At 36.0% G+C, this 25,293-nt stretch overlaps 2 protein-coding genes across 3 annotated transcripts; one reads left to right on the forward strand and one right to left on the reverse strand.

The window, feature by feature from the left end:
• Positions 1 to 9,574: 9,574 nt before the first annotated feature.
• LOC114321494 (E3 ubiquitin protein ligase DRIP2) lies at positions 9,575 to 22,428 on the forward strand. Its single transcript, XM_028268652.2, has 8 exons — positions 9,575 to 9,894; positions 10,055 to 10,309; positions 11,171 to 11,270; positions 18,085 to 18,418; positions 18,558 to 19,006; positions 19,118 to 19,168; positions 19,863 to 19,935; positions 21,857 to 22,428. The coding sequence occupies exons 2-8, from the start codon at positions 10,195 to 10,197 to the stop codon at positions 22,028 to 22,030; spliced, it is 1,296 nt and encodes a 431-aa protein (XP_028124453.2). The 5' UTR covers positions 9,575 to 9,894; positions 10,055 to 10,194; the 3' UTR covers positions 22,031 to 22,428.
• Positions 22,429 to 22,731: 303 nt separating this feature from the next.
• Positions 22,732 to 24,833, reverse strand: LOC114321495 (PRA1 family protein E). Of its 2 annotated transcripts, none has more exons than XM_028268655.2 (2): positions 23,984 to 24,832; positions 22,732 to 23,125 (listed from the first exon to the last, which is right to left on the reverse strand). In XM_028268655.2, exon 1 carries the CDS (start codon positions 24,614 to 24,616, stop codon positions 24,065 to 24,067), a length of 552 nt encoding a protein of 183 aa, XP_028124456.2. In that variant the 5' UTR covers positions 24,617 to 24,832; the 3' UTR covers positions 22,732 to 23,125; positions 23,984 to 24,064. The 2 variants fall into 2 exon arrangements, with proteins under 2 accessions (XP_028124456.2, XP_028124454.2); XM_028268653.2 differs by lacking the exon at positions 22,732 to 23,125 and adding an exon at positions 23,266 to 23,699 and having other exon boundaries at positions 23,984 to 24,833.
• Positions 24,834 to 25,293: the final 460 nt, after the last annotated feature.

A 25,293-nucleotide genomic window follows, 5' to 3' on the forward strand; every position in this document is an offset into this window, starting at 1 on the left:
GCTTGATTTTGAGCAGCCCTGGAAGCCTTGGATTGATCCAACAGAGTTCGATTGTTGGCTTTGGCATGATTGAGTGAGGAGAGGAGTTTGGAAGCTTCTTGAGTTTTCCTTGCCAACTCATTCCTTGTCATCTCTGTCTTGACCGCATATGAATGCACATGCTGGATGGCCTGCAAGGATTAAAATAGATTAGTGAAATTTGACTAAGTGTTGAAAAACTTTAAAAGGGTTAAGAAGGAGACTTACCAAGACTCAGTGTTGCATTATCAGGCCAAAGTTCTGATACTTGTGGAGGTCGGCCATGTGATTCATGTCTTTTGGTAGGAGCACGGCTGTTGACAAGATGGCGTTGACCTTGACATCCTGGATCGCGCTGTCACCGGCTGTCAAAGGTCAGTCCCCTACCATGACTTCGGGTGCCCAGATCATGTTGCGAAGAAAACTGCTACTACCTTTGGGGCGGTCAGACCTCTACTTCTTTGCCGAGGGGCATCGGGTGTTGAGACCTCGGTTGGTCTCTTGTCGGTAGCGGGTGTATTCTTTTCGATCTCGGCTAGTTTGGAGATCGGTACAGTATCCTCAGAATCAATTTGAGTCACTGTAGCCTTGGCCTTAGCCTTCTTGACTCTCTTAGGCTTTGGTTTGGATTGGGAGGGAGAAGAGAAGGACTGGACAGTCACAACTCCAGGAATGTTGGCGAGAAGATCTTCAACGACGGTTGGTTTACGTCCCATCTCGTCGGTTGTCGCTACAATAGTAACCTTGATGCCGAAATGTATTGCTGGCAGGGCAAGATGAGGATTTGCTAGATCGTACGCCGATGCCTTAGAATCTCGGTGTTTGCGACTACGAGTTTTGTCGACAAGGACGTTTGGTAGAGCTTGACGTCGGCGTCGGCGTTGAGATGGTGTGATTAGTTGAGCTGGAGCAGAAGTAGAGGGTTGCTTTACTGGGTCTGATGAAGAGGCCTGGTCTGGCTTTGGTGATGAAGCAATTGTTGGAGTTGTTGCTGATAGGTGAATCTTGCTTCGACGAGGAACGTCGGGAAGAGCAGACTTATAGGTTGGGATATAATTAAGCAGCAAAGGGGTTTTGTGCTTATCAATATCCAAACCTAGAAGCCTTTTTAGATCGGGGCTGAGGAAGAAAGTTTGTCGGAAATCCTTTGTTAGTTGGGGAAGAGCTGCAGAAGAGAACAAGAAGAAAAACATTTAAAAACAGATATATGAGTTGACAAGTCCTAGCAGAAATATGATTAAGAGGATGACTCAGTTCTTACCATCACCCTCTTTAAACACCGATCAACACAGAGGGAAGAAATGAAGATCATTATCAGGGGCAAACTCCCAGTTGCCTGGGACGATCAGGTAATCATCTCCAGCACCCTTGTTGGAGTCTGGGAGGTCGGCTGTGATTTTGTAGGCAGTGGATCTGAGCTTGAGGTAATAAATGTAGCCTTTTTCAGACTTTAGGCCACACATGGTATAACAAAATTGGATGTCGGCTAATGTTATCCTAGTTTTTTCTTGGCGGGCTAGGGCGATTATACCATTGATAACCCTATAGGAATTGATGGCTAGCTGCATAGGGTTTAGTTTATAGTAGTATAGGACTTCACTAAAAGAATGTCTAAAGGAAACCAAAGTCCGTACTCAATAAATGCAACAATAGGGAAGGGCATGGAGTCTCCATTAGGTATGATAGAGTTCTCTTCCCCAGCTAACCTGATCTGAACATCGGTTGGGAAAGAATTCTCTCATAATGTACTCAAGTTTTTCTGGGTGTCTATCCTTCACCTAAACATACCCATGGTGTCGGCCTAAATGAAGATTGGTGCAAGATTTTAGAGAGAAGAAACTGGTAGGGTTTGAGAACCTCAGATAAACCCTAAACAGGCATGTGGGTAAGAATTTCGAAGACCTAAGGGGAAATCGTTTTAGTTTTTCCTAATTATGTGAGTTCTAAAGCAAATCTCAAACCTAGATCTACAGAAACAAGACTCAAGGGCAAGAATCTGGAAACCAAGCAAGAAGACCAGAAAAGAAATATGATTCAAAATCAAGAAGCATCAAAGGCAAACAAAATTCAAGAATCAAAACGAAGCAGAAATATAGAGAGAAGCGCAAATATGGCAAGAACAGTGCCAAACATTCAAAAACATAAATATGAGCAGTACAATGATGTGCAATGATTCAAAACACAAAAAAGAAAGGGAACATGATTAATAAAGTAACGATGTGGCAAGCACAATGGTGAAACGAAGATGATTCAAGAACATGGAAAATCACAAACGCTGAGTGAGTGTATGCAAAGCGGTGAACTCAGAGAATTGATACATTAAGAAACTAGAAATGACTCAATGACAACCAGAATATGAGAATAAATGAAAAACAGAAAATAGATTCAATGGCGACATATGGGTCATGTAAACAGATACAATGAAAACCATATGGCTAAAAACAGTACAAGTTATTCGAAGCATGAACAGAGGTACGAATAAAAATTATGGGCTTACCGATTGGAGCCGAATAAGGTGGCACTAGAGTGAGGTACGCCGGAGTCGGACGACTCGAATGATCAGAGTCAAATGATGAAAGATGTACCGGTGGTGATGGAAGAGGCAGTTATAGAATTTCAAAGGTATGAAAATGGCGGTTTGGGAAATCTTTAGAGAGAGAAACTTTGAAAGCCAAGGGAAATCGATTTTGCAATGGTGAAGAGACGAAGAAAGAGAGGAAAGGGTTTTGTCAAAACAGAAAAGGTGGCAAAATGAAATGAATAGGCCTCGGACGACGTGTCTATCAGACTGCATGAGGCAGATTGATGTGACTTAATGACGCGTGACCGGTACGAGCCAGTAGGGGCATGACATGTGGAGGAAACGGTTGAAGAAACTGTGCGTAACAACTCATGCGCAGTCAAAACTATTGGAGTTCTTGATTAATGAAGCAAAAACCTCGGCTAGAGGAGCGATCTCGGTAGAGATGCTCAAAGAACTTGACTCTTGGTTCTTGATCCTTGATAAAGATGGACAGTTGAGTCCTGGATACTTGAAACCGACGAGTCATAACCTCGGTCGAAGGGAAAAATGAATTTTAGCCGACATAATACATAAGCAAGCGATGTAGGTTCCATCACCTCAGGTTGCCGAGGTAATAGAACCTAGGGTTAGCTGTGGGGACATATTTCGTGAATGACAACACGTGGCCAAGGTGACGCCGAAGTGTCAGCCGAGGTGTTACGTGGCTTGGTCATGATACCGAGGTGATCTCGGCTAGGCCGAAGCTATCTGCGGAGATACCAGAATATGAGATAAGCAGATAAGGGGCAAGAGTTTTAGAATAGGGGAGGATTTCAGTCTGGATAAAGATAAAGCTCTTAGAGAGTTCATCCCTATCTAGCTAAGAGTCCAGGATGAACATTGAGCCTGAGTCCACTGAAGTGAGGCTTCTACAAGGATCAAGTCAGTGTTGGCTATAAAAGTAGGGCACTCCCGTGGGTCTGAGGTATGTGTGATATACTGTGAGCAGCAAGTTCTTTCTTGTGAGTTAAGCATAATTTGTTATCTTTGAGAGATATTTGATTACTGACTTGAGTGTTGGAGTGTCTCCGGGTGGACGAACTACTGCCAAATTCTTATTTTTCTGTGACAGGTTATTCGGGCTTAATCTATTCTGCTAGCGCTCTCTAGCTGAGTTCTCTGTTTGGTTGTGCAGTAAGAAATCAACACCCACATCAATATATAATTTTAATGTCTCTCACTCTTTCACACGTCCAATTCTCTGTCAATATTAGAATGAATGCATAAACTAAAAAAATGAAACATTTGAGAAGACAAAAAGATATGGCTTGAGACCTTTCAATTACTTAATTTTATTAATTAATAATTATTAGATTTCAATGGTTGGGCTTCTAATATTTGTTAGCCATTAAAGCTGAGTTCTTTGGTTTTATCTATATGCATTTGATAATTTGAGAATGGACACGTGTCAAGCCTACACAAATATTTGGCACATTTTTCGAGCATGATTAATGAAATGCACAGTGTATTTTTTTATTCAATTTGTGTTTGTGTGTGTGCAGTGCAACATGTTATTTTTTAATAAGAATATATATTTTATTTAGATATTTTTTTAATATACAAACTATTTTTTACAGTGTAATTTTTTTTTTTGCAATTACAACATGTTATTTTTTAATAAGAATTTATATTTGTTTTTGATTTTTTTAATATATAAATTATATATTTTTTATTTTAATAAAATCAACAGTATAATTTTTTTTTCTCTTTTTTTTTCCTCGCAATTACAACGTGTTATTTTTCAAGAAAAATTTATATTTGTTTTAGATATTTTTTTTAATATACAAATTATTTTTTTTAGATTTTAATGAAATGCACAATGTAATTTTTTTTTTCGCAATTGCAACCCGTTATTTTTAATAAGAATTTATATTTGTTTTAGATATTTTTTTAATATACAAATTATTTTTTACAGTGTAATTTTTTTCTTTTTTTTTCGCAATTGTAACATGTTATTTTTTAATAAGAATTTATATTTGTTTTAGATATTTTTTTAATATACAAATTATTTTTTTAAAGATTTTTTATAAAAAATAGTTTAAAAATCCCATCACTAACCATAGTGTAGAGGAAAAGTTGAAAATTGTGCGGTAGTAGGTATGAGAGAAGTTAAAAAGGCTTGTAGATTGAGAGAAGTCAATAAATGCTGAAATTTTTTTTAAATAAAAAAATTAGAAAATTAAGATTGAAATATTGGAGTTCGTACAAGGCTTGTGGGTTAGAAAGCCCATTTTTCTTATATAATAAATAGATATAGATATGTTGATTTTTACATGTATATTTGAATTGTATTGTATTGTAATTTGTATTTTTAAAATTTTTGTAGATAAATAAAGTTTCAAGAAAAATACATATTTGGTTTCGTATGATAACAAGACAAAAAATATGCGCTATTTATTTTTTGAGACATTTACACGCAAGTTCAAATTTATGAACTTATACTTCCTTAAGTCATAATTAAGATTTTTTGAACCTTAAAGTCCTATTAAATTTTTAATAGTCAAAATTATCCTTCAAATAACGATTGTTCATCGTTTATGATTATTTATAAAAGAATATGATGTTTTGACATTTATTTTGATTTTCACAATTTTAAAACATCAATTTTCAAATTGAAAAAACTAAAAAAAAATGTGTTAAAAAAAAACTAATCAGTGTGTTTGTTTCAATTTTCTAAAAATTGAGTTTTTTTTTTGTTTTTTTTTTCATATTTTTTTGGTTTTTAGTTAATATTTTTAAAATTTTAAGCAATTTTTTTACTTTTTTAAAATCACATTTTTAATCATTCTTTTTGAATTGTACTAATTATATCACCATATGTTAAATTATTGTATTCAATTATTCCTATAGGTCGACTAAGGACATCTCTGATTTTATGAGCAAAAAGATTGGGTAAGCCATTAATGAATTTTTATTTCCAAAATGATTTAGTACAATTATCTCGGAGCATGACTGTAGATGTAAAGACATCCTTATACCAATGAAAATAACTTAGGCCTCGTTTGGGAACAGGCTAATTTAGTAACTTTTTGGCTATTTGGCTAAAAAGGTAGGTAAAAAAAACTTGTATGTTTGGGATGACTTTTTGGCTAATTACGAAAAGATGTGCAAAAAGTAGAGAGAAAAGAGAATCTTTGACTTTTTGGTATGGGTTGTTGGCTTTTTGGCTAATTTAGTAACTTTTTGGCTAATTGGCTAAAATAGCCTCTTGCCAAACGAGGCCTTAATGTTGGACAAGTTAGATTACTAAGTTGATCATGTATTCTATAATGAATATTACTAGGTATTCCTATAAATTGTTTGACTATGGTAAATATTAAAGTATTTATTTCATTAGGTTTACTCATTCTTATTTCTTCATCAAAGATCATTATCATCAATTTGACTAGCATGTTGAATAGCATCACGGATGTCAGAAGTGAGATAGTTGTCCCACCGTGATTTAAGCATTCCGGTAAAACGGAAGTAAGAAGGGAGACTATTTCAGGTTAAGTATAATCAGAATAATTACTAAGATAACTATTAGTGACCATAAATATGTGATTTAACTTTTAGAGGGTTTGATTTTCGGTAAGACCATCTATATTCTATTTATATAATTTTTTAGCAAAAATGAAAAATTGATTATTAATGTTAGTTTCTTCAAATTGAAGATTAGGTTGGGTGGGTTTAGTATACCAATTTTTAGTAAGAGTAGTAGGATTCACCTTGGGGTATACTATCCTATTAAGATTAGTAGACTGAAATTGTTTTTCTATTAATCTTATTTCGTCATTAGAGGAGGTGGATGACTCATTATTAATATTGAGAATAGATTGTTGAGTGATTACTAATATACCTTTATCCGTGGAAGGTTTAGAAGATATGGCAATTTTGTTAAATATTTATTCAATTGCGTCAATTGTATGAATATCTTGTGTGACTAAACTAGGTTTGCGGCAATTGTATGAATATCTTGTGTGAATATCTTCAAGGTTTAGAAAAGCCACTTATCAATTTACACTGATCAATATTTATTAAATTGATAAGTGGCTTTTCTATAACTTTACTAGTGAAAGTGTGACTATTTGAATAATCATCAAAGGTTGCTTCAATTTTATCTAATTGTTTACCAATAGATTTTAAATATTGATCAGTGTAATTATTTTGTTTAATAACTTTCTTAATTTCACTTTCATCACCAGGTATTTGAAAAAGCGAAGCATTAATAGTTGATCGTTATGTTCAATTAAAATTGTTTCAAGAGGAGAATGACTAGAAGAAATAGCAGTACTAGTAGAAATTTTCCATTTAGTTTTTGTTATAGTATTTATTTGTTGGTAATTTGAAGATAATCAAAAAATAGGATTTCAGTTCGATATTCTAACATAAACGTATACCATGATTTAAGTATCATTTACCTTTGTGTTTTAGTATGTGTAGGTCTATTGGTATCTCGTTTAGACATATTTTCTTTAGATTTAAATTCTTTATGTAGTTTATTTAGATTAGGTGTAAATTCGGTGTGAATAGTTAATAGCTATGGATTAATTGGGGATTGATTAGGTGTAAATTCGGTGTGAATAGTTAATAGCTATGGATTAATTGGGGATTGACTTTAAAGTTTGTTTGAGTTTGAGATATTTGAGACTTATCGTCATTTTCTTAAATCTGGGTTTGTTTTAGATGTACCTTATTTAGATGTACCTAAAAAGTAAAATATTTCTAAAAAAATATTTTAAAAAATCAATAAATACACAAGAATATGAAAATATATTAAATTTTTATTTTTTTTTTGTATTTTTGGTATTTAGTGAATTTTCTAAAGATTTTTTTCACAAATATTATACTTTTTAGGTGTATTATATTAAGTGTATCTAAAAATTAAAGAAATTGCTTAGAATATTAAAAAAATTAAGTAAAAACAAAAAAATACGAAAAATAAAAAATTTTAATTTTCTAAAAAGTGAATCTTGAAAATCCAAACAAAACAAGTTGAATTTTTTTTTTTGAAAAAATGAAATTATTTTTTTGTGCAATATTGAAGTTTTGTGTCTATAAAGGAGTATGATGATGGAAAATTAATGTGAAAACCTGAAAAAAAATAAAATAAAAATGAAAAAATTGATAATATTATCAGTTTTAAAACTTAGAATTAAAACTGATAATGTTCTCGATTTTATTGGATAGTTGAATGAAACTAATAAGTTGAAGGGTAAAAACGTTTAATCTTATACTCTATTTTTTTTATCAGTTACTGAAACAATTATCTGGAACATTACTACACAAAATTGATAATGTTATTAATTTTAAAAATTGAGAAAAACTTATAATATTATCAGTTTTACTAAATAGGACTTACTGATTCAAAAAATTCTTAGATAAAACGTCAAGTTCCATAACATTTGCAAATATGACTTTTAGATTGGGTTTCCATGTCAAATGTTTGTTGATTTATTTATTTTTCTAAGTCAATAAAAAAATATTAATTTAAAATATTATTTATTCTTATGTTATTCTCTTTTACCCATCAATCTATAAGAGTGGATTAGTAAGCTCACCCCTCCCATGGAAATGCTAATGTCACCATGAGAGGGGATTAATAGTTCATGGAATTAGCAATCTCACATCACTTTTTTACAAACAGACATGCTATAAGTGCGGTTCATGTACAATTAATTCATTTCCCTCTGCCAAACCTGCAATTATGGTCTTTAGGATGTTCCAGATTCACCTAGACTCCTCTGAATCTTTCAAAGTTCTTCCATCACGTTATGAAATCTTCTACGCCCCTCCAGACTCTTTTACCATGTTTTAGAGCCTCCCAACATACCCTAGCATCTCTCACACCGTCCGAAAACTTCCAATGCTTACAATAAACCTCAAACGTTGCTTCTAGTGTCACATTATTTTTTTGGACGTGACAACTATCCCGTTAGTCTAAATTTTCCACCGGCCCATATAGCCAAGGTTATACTAGAGATAGAAAGCAAAGAGAGTAAGGAGACTGCTTCATTATAAGCTGGAATTTAATTTTTGTAAGTCTAATGCAAAACTCTAAGGCTCCGTTAGGGAAGTGGATTGACTTTTTGGTTATTTTAGCCTGATTTGGGAAGGGCTTTTTGACTTTTTGACTTTTTTGACTTTTTTTGTGAGAGATGATTGTAATGATTATGGGTTGGATTTGATGTTTTGTTTTTTATGGCTAAAATAGTCTATTTTATTTTTTGTGACTATTTTAGCCAAAAAAACCTAATTTTTTTCTTCCCAAAGGGAGCCTAAGAAAGCCATCAAATGAGTTAAAGAGATTCAAAGTTATTGTGGAGTTGAAAGCAAAGAGAGTAAGGCGACCCTTGCTTCATTATCATTATAAGTTGGGGTTGATTTTTTTTTTAGTCTAATGCAAAACTCTAAGAAAGCCATCAAATGAGTTTAAGAGATTCAAAGTTATCGTGGAGTTGAACCCATTCGATATTGGACTAGTTCTATGAAAGCCTTCAGATTTTGTTTTTGTCTTTGACATTCGATTTTTAAGCCCAACTCTTAATTTTTTTATTTTTTTGTCAAGCCTTTGAATTTTATTAATTAAGTCAATGTAGTCCAATATTTATTAAATATGAAACAAAAAATTGTTTTATTCATGTATTTTTTAGTTGATCTATTTTTAGAATTCACACTAAATAATAATTTAAAAATAAGAGTGAAAATTGAAATAAGTTTCATGTGAAATTATTTACCCATATCATAAATAGGTAGATAATTTTACACGAAACAATAATTTTATTTCTATATATATTTGTAATTCAAATTTAAATTACCATATTTGAATTTAACTTTTAAATTAAATAAACAAGGAAACAATTTATGAAAAAAAAGATAGTTCAATTTGAAAAAAAGTTACAGTGAAAAGTTAAAAAAAGAATAATTTAAGCTTTGCTATCATTCGCGTGCAGCTTAGGCTAATATGCGCCAACCAGACGCAATAAATACCCAAGCACCCCTCACCCCAAACACGCCGTCGAAATCGTCGCATACACACTTGCATGGTGCGCAGGTTATCCCTATTATACTCCCTGGCGCACTTTATCACAGATCCCCATTTCCTGACTTGTAAACGACACATATATAAAAAAAAGAAAAAGAAAAACAAAGAACTGTTTGGTTAATGCCATTTTCGCAAGGAGTCTCTCTCTCTCGATTCGGTCTCCCAAACAGATAATCCACTGCGCCTTTTGTCCAAATCCATCACCAACCCACGTCGGTTCTTCGCAAATCTCCCCTACCCATCTCTCAATCTCACCCCATATCCCAATCTATGCTTCGCAGATTCACAGGTCTCTCTCTCTCTCTCCCCCCCCCTCTCTCTCTCTCTCTCTCTCTCTCTACCTCAGCTCTATACTCATATACATCGTGTTCTTATGTAGATATAATAAATTTTTTTATGTGCTCTGTGTAGTTTTGATTATGGTAGAATTTGGGTTGTGTTGAATGCAGGTAAATTCTGGGGGATGGACGTAAATTTCACGTGGTTTGGAGTGTTGCTAACATGCACCATACAGGTACGTATGTAAAGCTTTGGACGAGGGTTGAGAGGTGTGAGAGAGAGAAAGAGAGAGAAAGAGAGTATCGGGGAGATGTCGAATCAGGTGGTGAAAGTGAGGAGAGAGACGATTGGGTCATGCATGACTTGTCCGCTTTGCCACAAGCTCTTCAGAGAAGCCACGACCATATCTGAATGTCTTCATACTTGTGAGTCTCAAACTTCGTCATTTAATGTTTGTTTATTTCTCAATTTATTGAATTTGAGAAAGTTTCGCTATGTTTGACTTGTATTCAGCATTTTTTTGTGATCTGGGTTGTTTTCAGTTTTCATTCCCTCATCTGGGTTTGGCTTGTTTCGCCTTATATTGATCTGGGAATTTTACATTTGAGCTCATATGGGTCTTTTAGTTAATCTTGAGAATTGTGTTTTTCTGTTTCTAAAAATAAGGAAATTAGCAGACTCTAATTTGCCATTAATGTGAGGTCAGGACCTCAGGTTACCAACTAAATAGTCTGAGCTTGTTGTTTCACTGATTTGTTGGATCATTAAGTTTTGAATGTTGTTAATTAGCCGAAATATTGTCGTTTCATTGGCAAAATCAAGTATCTTGTTGTTCTCTTCTTCTTCATCCTGTCCTGTAATTCCATATGATTGATTAGTTTTCACTTGGAAACCATTCTTTCATTATTTGTAGGAAAATTTTCAAACAGAGCTATAGGTAAGCATGAATTGCAGGTGAATATTTTAGAACTTCAGATTATTGATCTACCCTTTATTTTTTTTCATATTATACTACCTACTTTCTGGTAGTGTAGTCTTCACCTACAAACTGCTACTGGATAGTGCTGGTCTGTGTTTATTTTTAGTTTGTGCTTAAAAATGGTAATTGTTTTTGGAAACTCTTACACTTCAGTGTCCGTATGGTTGAAAACTACCCCTTATTGTTTTCTGGGCTGTTTATATTTTCAAGGCAAACAAGGACTGTTTATTTTCTTCCATCTTTTTCAATGAGGACTCAACTATTTGGATGGTAGAATTTGATAGTTTTCTGTTTGAATTTTATGCAGTTTGTAGAAAATGCATATATAAGAAACTTTTAGACGAGGAATCGGAATGTTGTCCAATATGCAACATCAATTTGGGTTGTGTGCCGTTGGAGAAGCTGAGGTAGGATATTTCTTCCAACTAGTTACTTTCCTCCTCTCCCTTGTTCTATCCCTCTCTCTAAATATTGTTAGTACTGTATCATACAAAAGTGAGCTTTATTAGCGTTCAATTAGTTCGGGGGCGTGTGAGATGGTGTGTTGTATGATTGATAGCATAGCAATGGGGGATTTATTATAGTTACCATTGTCCTTAATGATGAAATGCAAGTATACTTTGGATTGGATTGTCAAGCAATATTATTTTACAAATGTGGTATAGGATTATGGATTGGACTCATGACGGTATGATTTTGATTCCCAAACAGTGTGTTGAATCACATAGTCATGACATCTGAACTATGATCCCAACATCATAACAAAGTAGTATGTTATTCCTTGCCATATATAAATATAATACATATTTAACATATCCCTATTTTCAGAGATCCTAAAGACCACAAAAATACACATGTGCATATGCAAGATCTGATATGCCATGGTTTCCAAAGACACATCTTTCCTTAAAAATTGTAACACTGTTTTATCTCACTAGAGGAAACCTCATGCACTGAGCCGTCATTTTTGTATATAGTTTCATCTCATTATTTACTTGCTTCTTTTAGCCTACAATTGACTGCATAGCATGGATTTATTGCCTTGGTTGGGACTTGAGTGATCAATCACTTTGGGTAATATATACCTGGATAGTATGGTATTTTATCCTCCTTTATCCCCCCTCTCTTAGTTGAAATGCCATAATTTTTGCCACCAATGCTTTTCCTATAGTTTCATTGACGAGGGACCATGCAAATGAGTTCAGGGTTTGCATTTTGAGAACCACATATGCTGCAATTGGAGGTTGAGACAAAAGTGAAAAATGCTGATGGCATCATTTTGAGAAATCTAAAAGGGAACTGGGATGATTGAAACTTCCTAGGAAAAATTTTTAGAATTTTCTATCCACACATTACTAGCCATTTAAAGGCCCAATAGCGACGCAGTTACCATCTGTAAATGCTCTAAGAGATTCCTAGACTAATATTCATATTAAAGACAACAAAATAAAACAATAGCACTCTTAAATTCAGCTCTAAATTGTAATCTGTCAATTCCCCCCACCAACAAAGCTTCATTGTTTTTGTAGTTACAAGCTTTTATGACAAAATCCTGAAGTGTAACAACAGCAAGTGATTGATTATACATCCATGGCTGAATGGTTAAACTGCCCGACTCACAGTTAGTGAATTTGTGAGTTAAAATCTTATTGGACACAGCCAAAAGGACCATAATTGGTTCTGTATTCATGGAATCTGTTTTTCTGCCACAGAAAGTGACTGTTTTCCTCAGTTTTATATATATATTGGCTTTCCTTTTTTTTTTTTTTTTGGCTTAGTCATGGAGGTTCTGTGCAGAAAGCATTTAGGAAACAAACATGTGATAAACATATATATGCCCCGGATTGATCAAAACTTGATTGAGTTTCTGCAAGATGCAAAGTATTGGAATGAAGTAGGGGGATTTTTCGTTTTGGCTAATACAATATGTTATTCCATTGCATTCCTGAAGATTAATGAAGGCTTTATAATTTACTGAGATGTGTTTTGGCATTCCATTTTATGTACTCCTCCAAACTACCTGGATTGATGTTCTACTCTGAGCTGTCTGGATTGACAAATGATTATTGATGAGCTGGTCTGGGATGATGATCAGCCACACCAACTTTTATTTAATACAAATTAGTACCTAAGAGTTTGGAAAAGCTAATTGCAGAGAAGTGGATAAGTTTGTGCTGGTGCCAACCTATCTTGTATATGTATTGCATGAAAAAAATGATTCTTTGAACTTAGGGCACAATGCCAAAGCAAATATATCTGGCATGAACAGCACATTGATGGACTTATTAATACTTTGAGTACTGGTCAAAAGTTTTTAGTTGATGTCTGTATTGCATTTTTGTGGTGAGTTGCTGATTGGTCATATCTTTATAAAATTTAGTTTTTTGTCATTGATGCCTCAGGTTTTGTTGACCTGGAGACTCAAATTGTTTAGTTTGTCCCTAATGACTAACTGGCCTATCAGATGGTGGAAGAATTATGATATAAATGTGTAGATTTTGATAAAATTGATGTATTTATTGATTGATATTTTGATTGATGTGTATTGATGTATTACAAGATTGTTGTCTATATTTTGTATATTACAAGCTATTATATAGGAGAGGATTTGGGAGTAGGTGAGGTAGGTGAGTGGTGGTAGTGGATGGTAGTGGAGGTGGTGGGTGGTAGTGGAGATGGTAGGTGGAGTTGGTGGTGTGGTAATTTACACAATTTACAATTTACATTAACAGCCCCCCTCAAACTCAAGGAGGATAGGAACTAACCAACTTGAGTTTGAAGAGAGTAACAAAACAGAAAAATAAACTGATAAATAAAATAAAACAGGATAGGAGACACGGTATGGTCGTGTCAGACCGTTGTAGAAGACACGGTATGGTCGTGTCGGACCGTTGTAGCAGACAGTTTACGGGGTCATGTCGGACCGATGTAGCAGACACTGTGTGGTCGTGTCAGACCGTTGTAGAAGACAGTTTATGGGGTCATGTCGGACCGTTGTAGTAGGACAGTTTACGGGGTCATGTCGGACCGTTGTAGAAGACAGTTTACGGGGTCATGTCGGACCGATGTAGCAGGACAGTTTACGGGGTCATGTCGGACCGTTGTAGAAGACAGTTTACGGGGTCATGTCGGACCGTTGTAGCAGACACTGTGTGGTCGTGTCAGACCGTTGTAGCAGACAGTTTATGGGGTCATGTCGGACCGTTGTAGCAGACATTGTGTGGTCGTGTCAGACCGATGTAAAAGACAGTTTATGGTGTCATGTCGGACCGTTGTAGAAGACAGTTTACGGGGTCATGTCGGACCGTTGTAGAAGCTGTGGTGGTGCACGGAGGAGGCGACTTAGGGAGTGCGCCATGTGGTGGCTTGGGTGGTTCGCATGGTGTGTAACCATGCTCACCATGATATATGGATAACCCCCCCTCAAACTCAAATAGGTTTGAAGATAGAAACCTATTTGAGGTTGAAACAAAGGGATTGATAAAGCTGACCGGTGTAGAAGACACTGTATGAGTGTGTATATAGGCTGCCCAAAAGATATGCAGGGATATAGATATCGAGCCCTCAAAAGTCGTGCCCTCAAAAGGTGTGTCCAATCCATAAAAAGGTGTGCCGGACATGATGATGGCGAGGCACGTGGGCGCCTTGGCTTGCGCGCCCGTTTGTCGTCTGTCGGTAAGAGGCGCGCGATGCGCGTGGCTGCCTCGGCTATAAGACGGAGGCTGAGGCTGAGGCAAAAAACCTGCGAGAGATATTCTGAGAGAGATTTCTGAGAGAGATTCTGTAACACTCTGTTTTCTGAGAGAGATTGCTGAGAGAGATACTGTGTAACACTCTGGTGCCTAGAAAATGGCTTCATCGTCTTCCCGCGGGCTGCTCACCCTTTTTCCCGACCTCAACGAGTCAACGAGAGAGAGAACTGGTGCGGTGGCACTGGAACCTCAACCAAGCGCCCCGGAGTTTGCTCCGTTGAACTTTCCGATGCGGTCGGTGGAGCAAAGAATGGCAGTGCAGTCAGATGTGGAGGCCAATCAGTATACTTTGAAGTCATGTGTGGAGTCCATGACGGCGGTTACAAATTTGTCACACCGGCTGCAGAGTAGGACAAATGAGGTGCAGCAGTTAAACGCCCAGCTGGCTCTGCTTCAACGCATGTATAAGGATGCGCGAGCAGAGATATGTGTGCTGAAAGCAGAAAATAAGGAGCTGAAGCGGAAGGCCACCGTTATGTTCCGATTTGGAGGGCCGCCATATGCTGCAGGGGAGGAGCAGGGAGTAGTGAATGTGCTTGGTGGATTAGGAAGCACAGAGACAGCACCGCCAAGGACCGCCCAGGACGGAGGCAAAAAGAAGAGACCGGCGGCAGAGTAGGTCGGTTGGTGGCCGTCTGCAGAAAAGAAAACAAAGCTGTTGTTGTTGTGATGTTTTGTGTATTTTTGTATGTTTTGTGTATTTTTTTTTTGTTGTTGTTGTTGTTGTTGTTTTTTTTTTTTTTTTTTTTTTTTTTTTTGTTTTTTTTTTTGTGTAAAATGTGGATCGGGGTTGATCCCGATATGAATAAAATGAGTGTATTGTGCAAATCCGAATGGCGTGAAGGGACAAGACGGAGCAGAAAAATTAAACTGGAATGAATGTTTTTTTTTTTTTTTTTTTAATAAAATAATAATAATAATAATAATAATAATAATAATAATAATAATAATAATAATAAAGAAAATGAAGTGGGGGAAATCAGTGGAATCAATTAAGGCTAGTATAATATATTGGAGTGGGGAAAAGAATGATGGGAATGTTGAGTATATAATAAAATAAAAATGAGTATTTGAAAAAGATTTAAAAAAAGAGGTTTAGAGATTTGAAAAAGATTTAAAAAAAAAGAGGTTTAGAGAAAAGAAATAAAAATAATAGAGTTGAAAATCAAACAGAAGAAGGAGAGAGGACAAGCCCGCGTGGGTGGTCTTTTTTTTTTTCTTTTTTTTTTTAATAAAATAAAATAATAAAATAAAAAAAAAGTGTCATAAAAGAGATCAAATAGCACATGGGTTCTGAGGTTGTTCATAATAATAATAATAAGAATAAAAGGAATTGGTGGAGAGCGCTTTTGCCGAGAAGCACTATGAGGATTTGTCAGCAAAGCCATTCTTTAATGGCCTGGTTGAGTATATTGTCTCTGGTTCTGTGGTTGCTTCTATGTGTGCTGCAGGATCTTCAGCCCATACTCCTTGCACCATCAAAAGAATACTTTCCAACCTTCTCTCGATTGCAGCGGGGGTCTGAGAAGCATCGGAGAGTTGCTGAGACTGAAGAAGCAAACCCTCTCTCCGCTTCTTCAAGAGATTGTCCTCGCGCTTGTTCTTCCTGATCTCCACCAGATTGTCCTCTCTCCGTCGCCGAGCTTCGTCGGCATCGACGCCAGTTTTGTAGGACTTCTTGCGAACCTCGGTGCGAGAATTGGGTCGCAGAGACATTGCTATTGCTGTGGGTTTCTCTCTCTCTGGAAGGTTTCTCTCTCCAGGTGTTTGATGAAATGCCTAAGATCAGGAAGCTATTGGTGACCTTGAAGCGCGGCGCGGGTCTGGACCTTCCCTTATGCAGGTGTAGGAAGGAAGGTTTGCTTTCGATTTCTCTACAAAAATCGAAGCTTGTCCGGCGAAGAAGCTGCCGGAATATGGGTCCCGGAGCCAGATCGGAGATTCGGGATGATGGGTTGAGTTCGGGTTCTCGCCGGAAAAATGGGGTCAGTCGGAGTCAAGGTTTTGTAGGGTTTTTTTTTCAGAGAGAGACAGAGAGACTTTGGGTTGTGGTGTGAGGGGGTGAAGAAGAGTGAAGGTATGTGTAGAAAATAAACGGAATAGGTTGAGGTCCGGCGGACAGCTAAGGTGAGGCTGCCGTCCGCCGGTAAAGCTAAAATATTAGGTTCTAAAACTGCTCTGATACCATGATAAAATTGATGTATTTATTGATTGATATTTTGATTGATGTGTATTGATGTATTACAAGATTGTTGTCTATATTTTGTATATTACAAGCTATTATATAGGAGAGGATTTGGGAGTAGGTGAGGTAGGTGAGTGGTGGTAGTGGATGGTAGTGGAGGTGGTGGGTGGTAGTGGAGATGGTAGGTGGAGTTGGTGGTGTGGTAATTTACACAATTTACAATTTACATTAACAGATTTATTTTTTGCTCTCAGATTATTCCATTCATAATTTAGGTTATGCAGCTTTATAGTGCCATATGGAGGAGTTTATGAGGCTCCTTTCTTGCACTTTGAGCTTTTTAAAGTGGACTTATTTTAATATTTTCCTAAAGATCATTATTGAAACCCTCTTATACTACCTCTTGTGCTTAGCCTATTGGGATGGTGAAGTCCATGACTTAAAGAAAAGAAAAGAAAAGGGTTTTTTGTTTTTAGTTCGTCTATTTATTTCCTTGGTTTTGCAATGTTATAGTTGTCGGTGGTTATAAGGTTTTGAGGCCTCTGTTCTTGCAGTTTGAGCTTTTTGGACATAGTTTTTATTTTTTTTATTTTTATTTTAAATTTATTATTATTATTTTTATTTTTTAATTTTTTTTAATAAATCTATGATGGGGATCACATGAGATATGCCATTCATCACACCTATATGAGACAGGGTGGAAGATTCGGAATTGATTTATTTTGGTTATGCTTGATTTTAGGATTTCTTAATTTTAGGAGATAATTATATGTTTCAGTTTAATGTTGGATGTATTGTCTATTTCCATATTTGGACTTTTCAGGTTGGCTTATAAATATTAGGCTTGTTGTTATTAAGAAGCACCTTTGATATTGAGAATAATATTGAATTCAGTTTTTGCTATTTCATAATTTCTTTTATTACCTTTTTCCAATTTAATCTACCATGTGACATCAATCTAGCGCTGTGTGTAAAACTTCAAGAAAATTGGCCCATGCTCACACCGCCTGCCCTTATGCGCTTGCTCACGTGCATGCATGTTTGCGGCCTTCAGTCATTGCTACACTCCGCAATCTATCTCCCTTTGTAGTATGTTGATTTGAAAATCTACACGTGGCATGTGGTACATATATTCCTTAGTTTATCTCTCAAATTTGTTTATACACCACATTGGGACTTTTGCTCCTTTTGCATAAATGCACATAAATTATTGCATGTATACCATACATCTAGAAATACATGGAACTCTGTTGTAAAGCATGTCCATTGATTTTTGGTTATCAGGCCAGACCACAACTTGCAAGATGTGAGAATCAATATCTTCCCTTTCAAAAGAAGAAAGGTGAAGGCACCAGAAGTTGCAGCTTCTGTTACATTACCAGTGAGAAGAAAGGAGAGATCACTGTCATCATTGGTGGTCAGTACTCCCAGAGTATCAACACAGACTGCCATGACAGGAAGAAGGTCAAAAGCTATTGCAAGAAAGGCATCTTCTGTACGAAGTTCCAGTTTTCCCACTGAAAAGCCTGTTAAGAAAGAGGAAGATTCTGTGGAAGATCATCCAGAGAGCTTGAGCTCACCCGAGACTTTGACCAAATTAACTCAGAATATAAGGCAGGTAAAGGAAGATGGCAAGTTGTCTGAGCACTCTTTATTTAGGTTATCAGTACTTTTTGTTAGCATCTGGCCTTACAGCAGGGTGCATATGATCACACATGGACTTCTTTTTGATGATTTTAATCATTTAAATGGTACAGAATTCTTCTAATGCTGAGACATCTAGGCGCCTCGAACCTGAAAAAGTAACAGAAAATGGTGCTGAAACATGGGAAGGGAAAGTTGATCTCTGGAAACCTTTAAATTTTTTGGTGGAAGTTGCAAATAGGAGTAAGTCTTCAAAGTATGCTTCACAAGGGTCTGTTGCTAAATCAGAGCCTTTACATGCTACTGACATCGAAAGACATATTCGCAAAACCAAAGTTAAGGAACACAAAGCTAAATCCAGAGTCAAAGACGAAAAGGATAGCACCGATCCTGTCTCTCTGGATACCATCAAACCTAAAAAGTTGCGTAGGATTCGTACAAAAAAGGCAGCTGCTTTTGGGGAATTTGGAGTTTCACCCCAAGCTGTGCTAGATGCTGCTAGTGCAAAATGCGAAAGAAGAATTGGTCCAATTTGGTTCTCACTTGTGGCTTCTGAAGATCAGTGAGAATATACTTTTCAGCTCTATATTATGAAAATTTACTCTTTTATGTGGACTAAATTTTGTTAATCTTGTTTGCCACCTTCATTTTCTGATTTTGATACATATTTCAGGGAAGGACATGCAGCACTGCCTCAGATATCTTCAAGTTACTTGAGAATAAAGTGAGTTCCTTTTGACTTAATTCATTTCTTTGTAAGATTATTTTGTAGCTACTGTTCTTTGATTTTGGGTAACAAGTTTATTTACATTCTTAATAATTAATTTAGATAATGTATGACACTGAGTTATTATGAATATGTACTTGAATTTGTAAGTTTAAGCCCTAAGGTTGATTTATGTTTTTAGGACTCCAGAGACATAGTTTTTCTTTATTGGCCAGCATTCTTTCCTACTTAACATGGTTTCTTTACGCTTTATAGCCATCTTATGAAGTTACCCTTGAATATATAGTGTACACTAGTGCTCTCAAAATAGGCATTTCTTCACTTAATACTGCCTTCATTTTGTAAGCAAGGTCCTTGGTGATATCTCCCTCCGCATGGATTATCAAACTACATGATGAAAATGATCACTCTTTGGTGTCTTTTTGCCTTCAATCTTCGTGTTTTCTCATTTTTAGTTCCACTTTTGCTAAAGTTACATTTTATGTATATTACAAATATTTCTATATGTTCAATGTTAGTCTCGTTTTAGTGAAGGGCCAAGATATTAATGACATGTACTGGTAAAACAAGATTCAGGTCAAACTCATGGAAAAGTTGCAAAAGGAAATTATGTATATTCATTCTTGGCCTTATCTTAATTGGCTTTATATGTTCTATGTCATAATGTTATATGTATTTCGTTCTGTCACAGGGATGGGAATGTACCTGTTTCTTTTATCCAAAAGTACCTGATGAGGAAACTAGATCTTGCAAGCGAAGATGAGGCAAGTGAATCGTTTTTTTTCCAGTTTGCAAGTAGTATATTTTGTTTATTAATCTCGTAAGATCTTGTGTCAAAGGAAATAACTTAAGGCTGAGCTTGTAGAGTTATGTTTGATTGTTAACAAGTGTAAAAATCTTTTTTGACCTTATTGTGAAGGTAACTTGAATAGTTTCATGTTAGAAAACATAACGCTTAATTTTCTATTTTAGGTCTTAAATTATGATTAGTATAATTATCTGATATTTTCTATAATGGCTTCAAATAGATTTAGACTTTGCTAAATCTGATTATCAGACACTGCCAGTGTGGTGTTGTGTCCGCTCCATGTGGGCGTCTGAAGTTATGTAAAACGTAAATCATTTATATATATATATATTTGTTAAGGAAGAAACAAGTTTAGCGTCGGAACAAGGCTTCTCAAGGAAGCCACTATATACAAGTCCCACTTTAGTGAGGAAGGAACTTAGAGAAGTAAAAACCTCTCATGTTGAGTGGAAGTACGGCCCATCCATTGTTTAGATTTTTGATTGGACACTCTTCCAACGATTTCTCTACTAGACCCCTTCACTTCAAATCTGTGAGATTGAAATTGTGATTTGATATTGTTGTGTTGGATTGGATCCACCTTCAAGTGAAGAAATTTATTGGTGTTAACCGAAATATTTTGTTCTTGGTATTGTTATCTTCTAGTTATAACTTTTACCTAAAGATTAAAAATTGGTGTAAGCCCATTATTTTTGATATAGTGGAAGCTTGAAATTGGACCACAGATGGTGGTTTTTCCCCTTTGCGGATTTTTTCACATAAAAATTGGTCTCTTTATATTGTTTTTTCTCTTTGCATCGCTTTGGTTGAGTTATGTGTGTTCATTTGAGCCTGCTCTAGTTTTTAGGTGGCATGATAGAATTAACCTCATTGAATTTATTCAATTTGAAAGCAAGGATGGAGGATATTTAATATTGCAAAGATTTGTATGAGCCCATTCAAGGCGATAAAAGTAAACCTGGTAGCTAGTTTGATAAAAACTAGGATACAATGTATAGGAAAACCGTTGCCACTATCTGGTAAGGGGTTGCTCGTAGTGTTTTTCTCATGTTGCTAAGAAACCAATGCAAATGTTTTGTGAAAAATATTGGATGCCATTTACTAGCGTCTAACAACTCAAAACAAAGCCTCTTTGAGTAGGGTTGCTAGCTTGAGCTTGGCTTATTTAATGCTTGTTTGAGCTCTGGTCGTTTGAGAGATGAACATCGTGAGCAAAATTTTTAGAACGAGCTCGAGCTGACCCTAGCTCAGCTCAAGAACATAGGTATATGTATAAAAAATTAGGGCCTCTATTTTCTAGAATGCCCACAGACAAAGAATAAAAAAACAAAAAAATTGAGAAACCCCTGGTTGGAAACTAAATAGCTCTTCGAGTAATGTCATTGAATAGATAAAAGATTTGAACAAAATACATTTCATTCAACAATAGTGTGGCAAAGCTTCTACAGAGGGCCCAAGAAACATTGAATTCATTCCAAAAAAGAAACATGTTTTGCTGGAAAATTAATCCTCCAAACCCGTAAAATGTTTTCCATGAATTTAGGTTTTTTTGTTAATCAACGGGAAAAAAAAATTATGTATCGAAGTTGCTAACTGAGGGAGGCTCTCTGCTTTAGAGTAAAAGCTCCCAGACTCATGCTATCGGGTTTCATATTGGTTGTGGCAACTTCCCTGTCAAACCAATTTTAAATCCCTATACATCATTGAAAGTGATCAGAAGAAAGTGAATGTCTGGTGTTTTTAAAATTTGAAATATGAAGCGATGCTTATTATTTATCAGTTTAATATTCTGTAGAACAGCCATACCATCATTTCCACTGTAAATTTAGTGATTGTGTTTCCACATTTAGCTGATTGTTCATTTCATTTTCATGCAGGTTGAGATCAAATGTATGGGTCAATCAGTGCTCCCCACATTGGAACTGAATAATTTGGTTGATTTGTGGCTACAAATTGATTCAACATCGCAAAGGATTCCAGCATCAATTGGTTCCTCGGCAAAAGATTTTGTGATGGTGTTGGCTTATGCTCGCAAAGTTCCACCTTCCTAGAACATATTTCCTCTGTTGTTTTAACCTCTGGATTCCTCAACCACCTATATCCTTCGGATTCCAAGCACGTACCTCGTGAGCATGCATTTCCATTATGCAGCTTTCTTACAACTGGTACAATCAGTGTTGCGAGTTATAGGATGCTGTGGTGTCCATACTCTTATTGCGGTGGACCGAGTTGGCAACTGATTGGTTATCTCAATCTTTGTTGAGACGTCTAGCTTTGCTATCCATTGGTATCTTTCATTGTTCAATGTTTGTGAATTTTGACAATGGTCACTTTTTATCTGTCACCTTCTTCGACTTGTTTGTAATTAACTATGTATTTTAGGAATTTACTTCTAAAATCCTGATCTTAATCATACTCAACTGAGGGAAGTTTATTGTTTTGTTGTTTATGTCCTTGTTTATGTCCTTTTGTCCTTGGTTTCCCCGTACCCATCTAAATTCGTCGGTACAATTGTGGTTAGTCTGCTTTCCTCGCTTGTTTATTATCAGAATTTTTAAATCTTAAAATAAGAAGGAATTGGCTTGATTCTCTCAGTTAAGCTGAGCTCGAGAGCGCCTCCCCCCCGAACTCTCTCTCTCTCTCCACAATTTGCTTACAGCTGGAAACAAGCCACGAACACATTGTGCTTGACCAAAACCATATGCAAACAAACCACTACCTGTCCACCACAATGTGCTTGACTAAAAACATATGCAAACAGACGTTACATTGATTAACGCACAAATGATGGGTTATTCACATGGAATAAAAAAAAATGAAACTGTGTGTTATGTATACAAGGTACAAACACACTTTCAGACAAGTAAACGTTTGACATTTTTGTGGGTGACAATACAAAGAAAATTACTGTTGAGAAACCATAAGGGCGAACCTTTCAAAACTCATAGGACTGTTCTTACAGGAAAGAGAGATTTCCTTTCATCCAATCCAACACTTCGTTCAATATACATTATACATAGATGATTATGACCCAATGAATACCCCCGCTGATTTTTTCAGCTTTTGCCTTGATCTGCTACTATGAATAGCATTTTTCTGATGTTGTTCCAGCAGCAAAAGCTATACCTCTCCTTCAAACCTTGAATCTACAAGTATCAATGAAGGCCTAAGAAATCACATAACCTCTTAAATCTGTGAATCAGTACGTCCATTCCTACATGAACAAATTCTCAATCCTAGGTAATGAATTTATACAGCAAACACAGTACATATAGGACGCGTCATATATAAAAATAAAATAAAATAATGAGAAATATGATGGATATCGTCGGTTCGACATTTACATACTGTAAGAATTCACATTAGAAGTGGAAAAAAAAACCTATCATATTTATGAGGCAACAAATATCTTTTTCCTTAATTCCAAAGACAAAAAGATTCATCTTCTAAGAAGCCCTAAACCGAACAGAAACAGTGATGACGACTACAACCATTTATATGTACATTATTTCTCTGGGAAAGGACTATCTCTGCTCCTTTTATAAGGGTTAATTGGTGTGTCGCATTTCCAGTTGCAAAGGGCCCACAAGTGAGTTCGATCCGCACCCATCCCAAACCCCTCAAGCATCATGTTTTCTTTCTCCTGTTGAATACCAAGCATCTCTGCCAGTCTCTGCTTTTATATACTCTCTAATGGTGATCTAACATGAAAATGAGAACCTAAAGAAGAAGAAAGTTAGAACCAAGACGCCCAATATGGGTTCCAGAAGTCAATTAAAGAGGCAATGTGTATGTGATAGAAGAAATCATTGATTTCGCAAAAACTGCCAAAGATTTCCATTGACAAATACAGAATCACAAGTGTTTTAACTGCAACCTGAGCTAAATTGCACGAACAATTGAATTGATGAGAAGCTGAGCTTGAATCGACTCATTGACAAAGACAGAGAACTCCAACATCATCATCATCTAATTCTAATAAAAATACTAATCTGTAAACAAACCTGATTGCCTGAAAGCTTCAATGGCATTGCGGAATTGGTAGTCTAACATATATACCCACAACCATATCATCAGTAGAAGAATCATCGAACGACTGAAAGCAAGCCACCGTTGGCCGCTTCTTCCTCATCAAGAAACAGATCATCCGGAACCCTAAATACCGCGTGCAAACCAACCACCAACATTCCAATCAAAACCGAAACCAACACATTCAACCACACACGACTCAAGACCAGAGCGACGATCGTGATCAAACTGAGAACAATTAACACCGCGCGATCGTCGACGATGCGATTGAAAACCATAAGGGGCTCGTCGCGACAGAAGTAGAGGAAGAGCCAGGCTGCGAAGACGAGGAGGAAGACGATCATGGAGATTGGGTGCCAGAGGAGGCCGAGGAAGAGTATTAGCAACATGAACATGGCGTAGTTAACTCGGAAGTAGTTGAGGTTTCGCTTCAGGCGAAACGTGGCTTCGCCGAGGGTGTAGGGACGAGCAAAGGAGGACCACCGCGACGACGGAGCGCCGCCGAGGAGCTCGCGCCATGGGCGGCGCGTGGCGAAGAACGGTTGCGCGTTGGCTCTGACTCTTGAGAAGATTCCGGCACCGGAGGTGTGATTGGGCGGAGATGACATTGATGATGAATCTGGATCTAGAGCTGCATAGATGATGTTGATACAGAGATTTGGAAAACAGAGAAGAGATGAGAAAGTTGAAGAGGAAAATATATGGAAAAGAGTTGAGAGAGATGAATGTAAAACCCTAACTGTAATTGAGGAAAAGGGGTAGAAGATAGAGACTAGAACGGATACAACTACCAGTTTTCCAGTAAGCACACTAGTAGTTTGACATTTTCTGATGATGGTTAGCCATTGGAGGAGACAAATAGCTAACAAAGTGACGCCGTTTCAAGGAATCCCTTATCTAATTCCTGATAAGGATATAATTTGAGACTTGTATTACTCTAATTTTTAATATTTTAATTATAATATATTTGATCATAAATTTTGAATCTCGTTTTAAATAAAAATAATTAAAAATATTGTTATTTTATTTGAAGGGTAAAATCGTTACATAATTTATTTTGTATTAGTTAACTTATATGTTGTTTGAAATATAATGACTCTTTTTTTAATAAATAATGTTGATTTTTTTTAGTCATAAAGTTTTGTTTGACTTAATTTTCAAAATTTATTTCAGAATTTTTTTTTTAGAAAACTAAAAATTAAATTGGTGAAGAAAATTAAAACATATTATTTTTATATAATTTTATCTTTTGACAGGATATGAATAAAAAAATTATATTTAATTT

Source organism: Camellia sinensis, chromosome 14 (assembly GCF_055761805.1).
Source record: "Camellia sinensis isolate YWXY chromosome 14, ASM5576180v1, whole genome shotgun sequence".
Classification (NCBI taxonomy): Eukaryota; Viridiplantae; Streptophyta; class Magnoliopsida; order Ericales; family Theaceae; genus Camellia; species Camellia sinensis.

Coding starts and splice junctions, on each gene's coding strand:
- LOC114321494 (XM_028268652.2), top strand. CDS start 10,195: ATGTCGAATCAGGTGGTGAAAGTGAGGAGAGAGACGATTGGGTCATGC. Junction 10,310..11,170: donor ATCTGAATGTCTTCATACTT/GTGAGTCTCAAA, acceptor AATTTTATGCAG/TTTGTAGAAAATGCATATAT. Junction 19,936..21,856: donor ATCTTGCAAGCGAAGATGAG/GCAAGTGAATCG, acceptor ATTTTCATGCAG/GTTGAGATCAAATGTATGGG.
- LOC114321495 (XM_028268655.2), bottom strand. CDS start 24,616: ATGTCATCTCCGCCCAATCACACCTCCGGTGCCGGAATCTTCTCAAGA.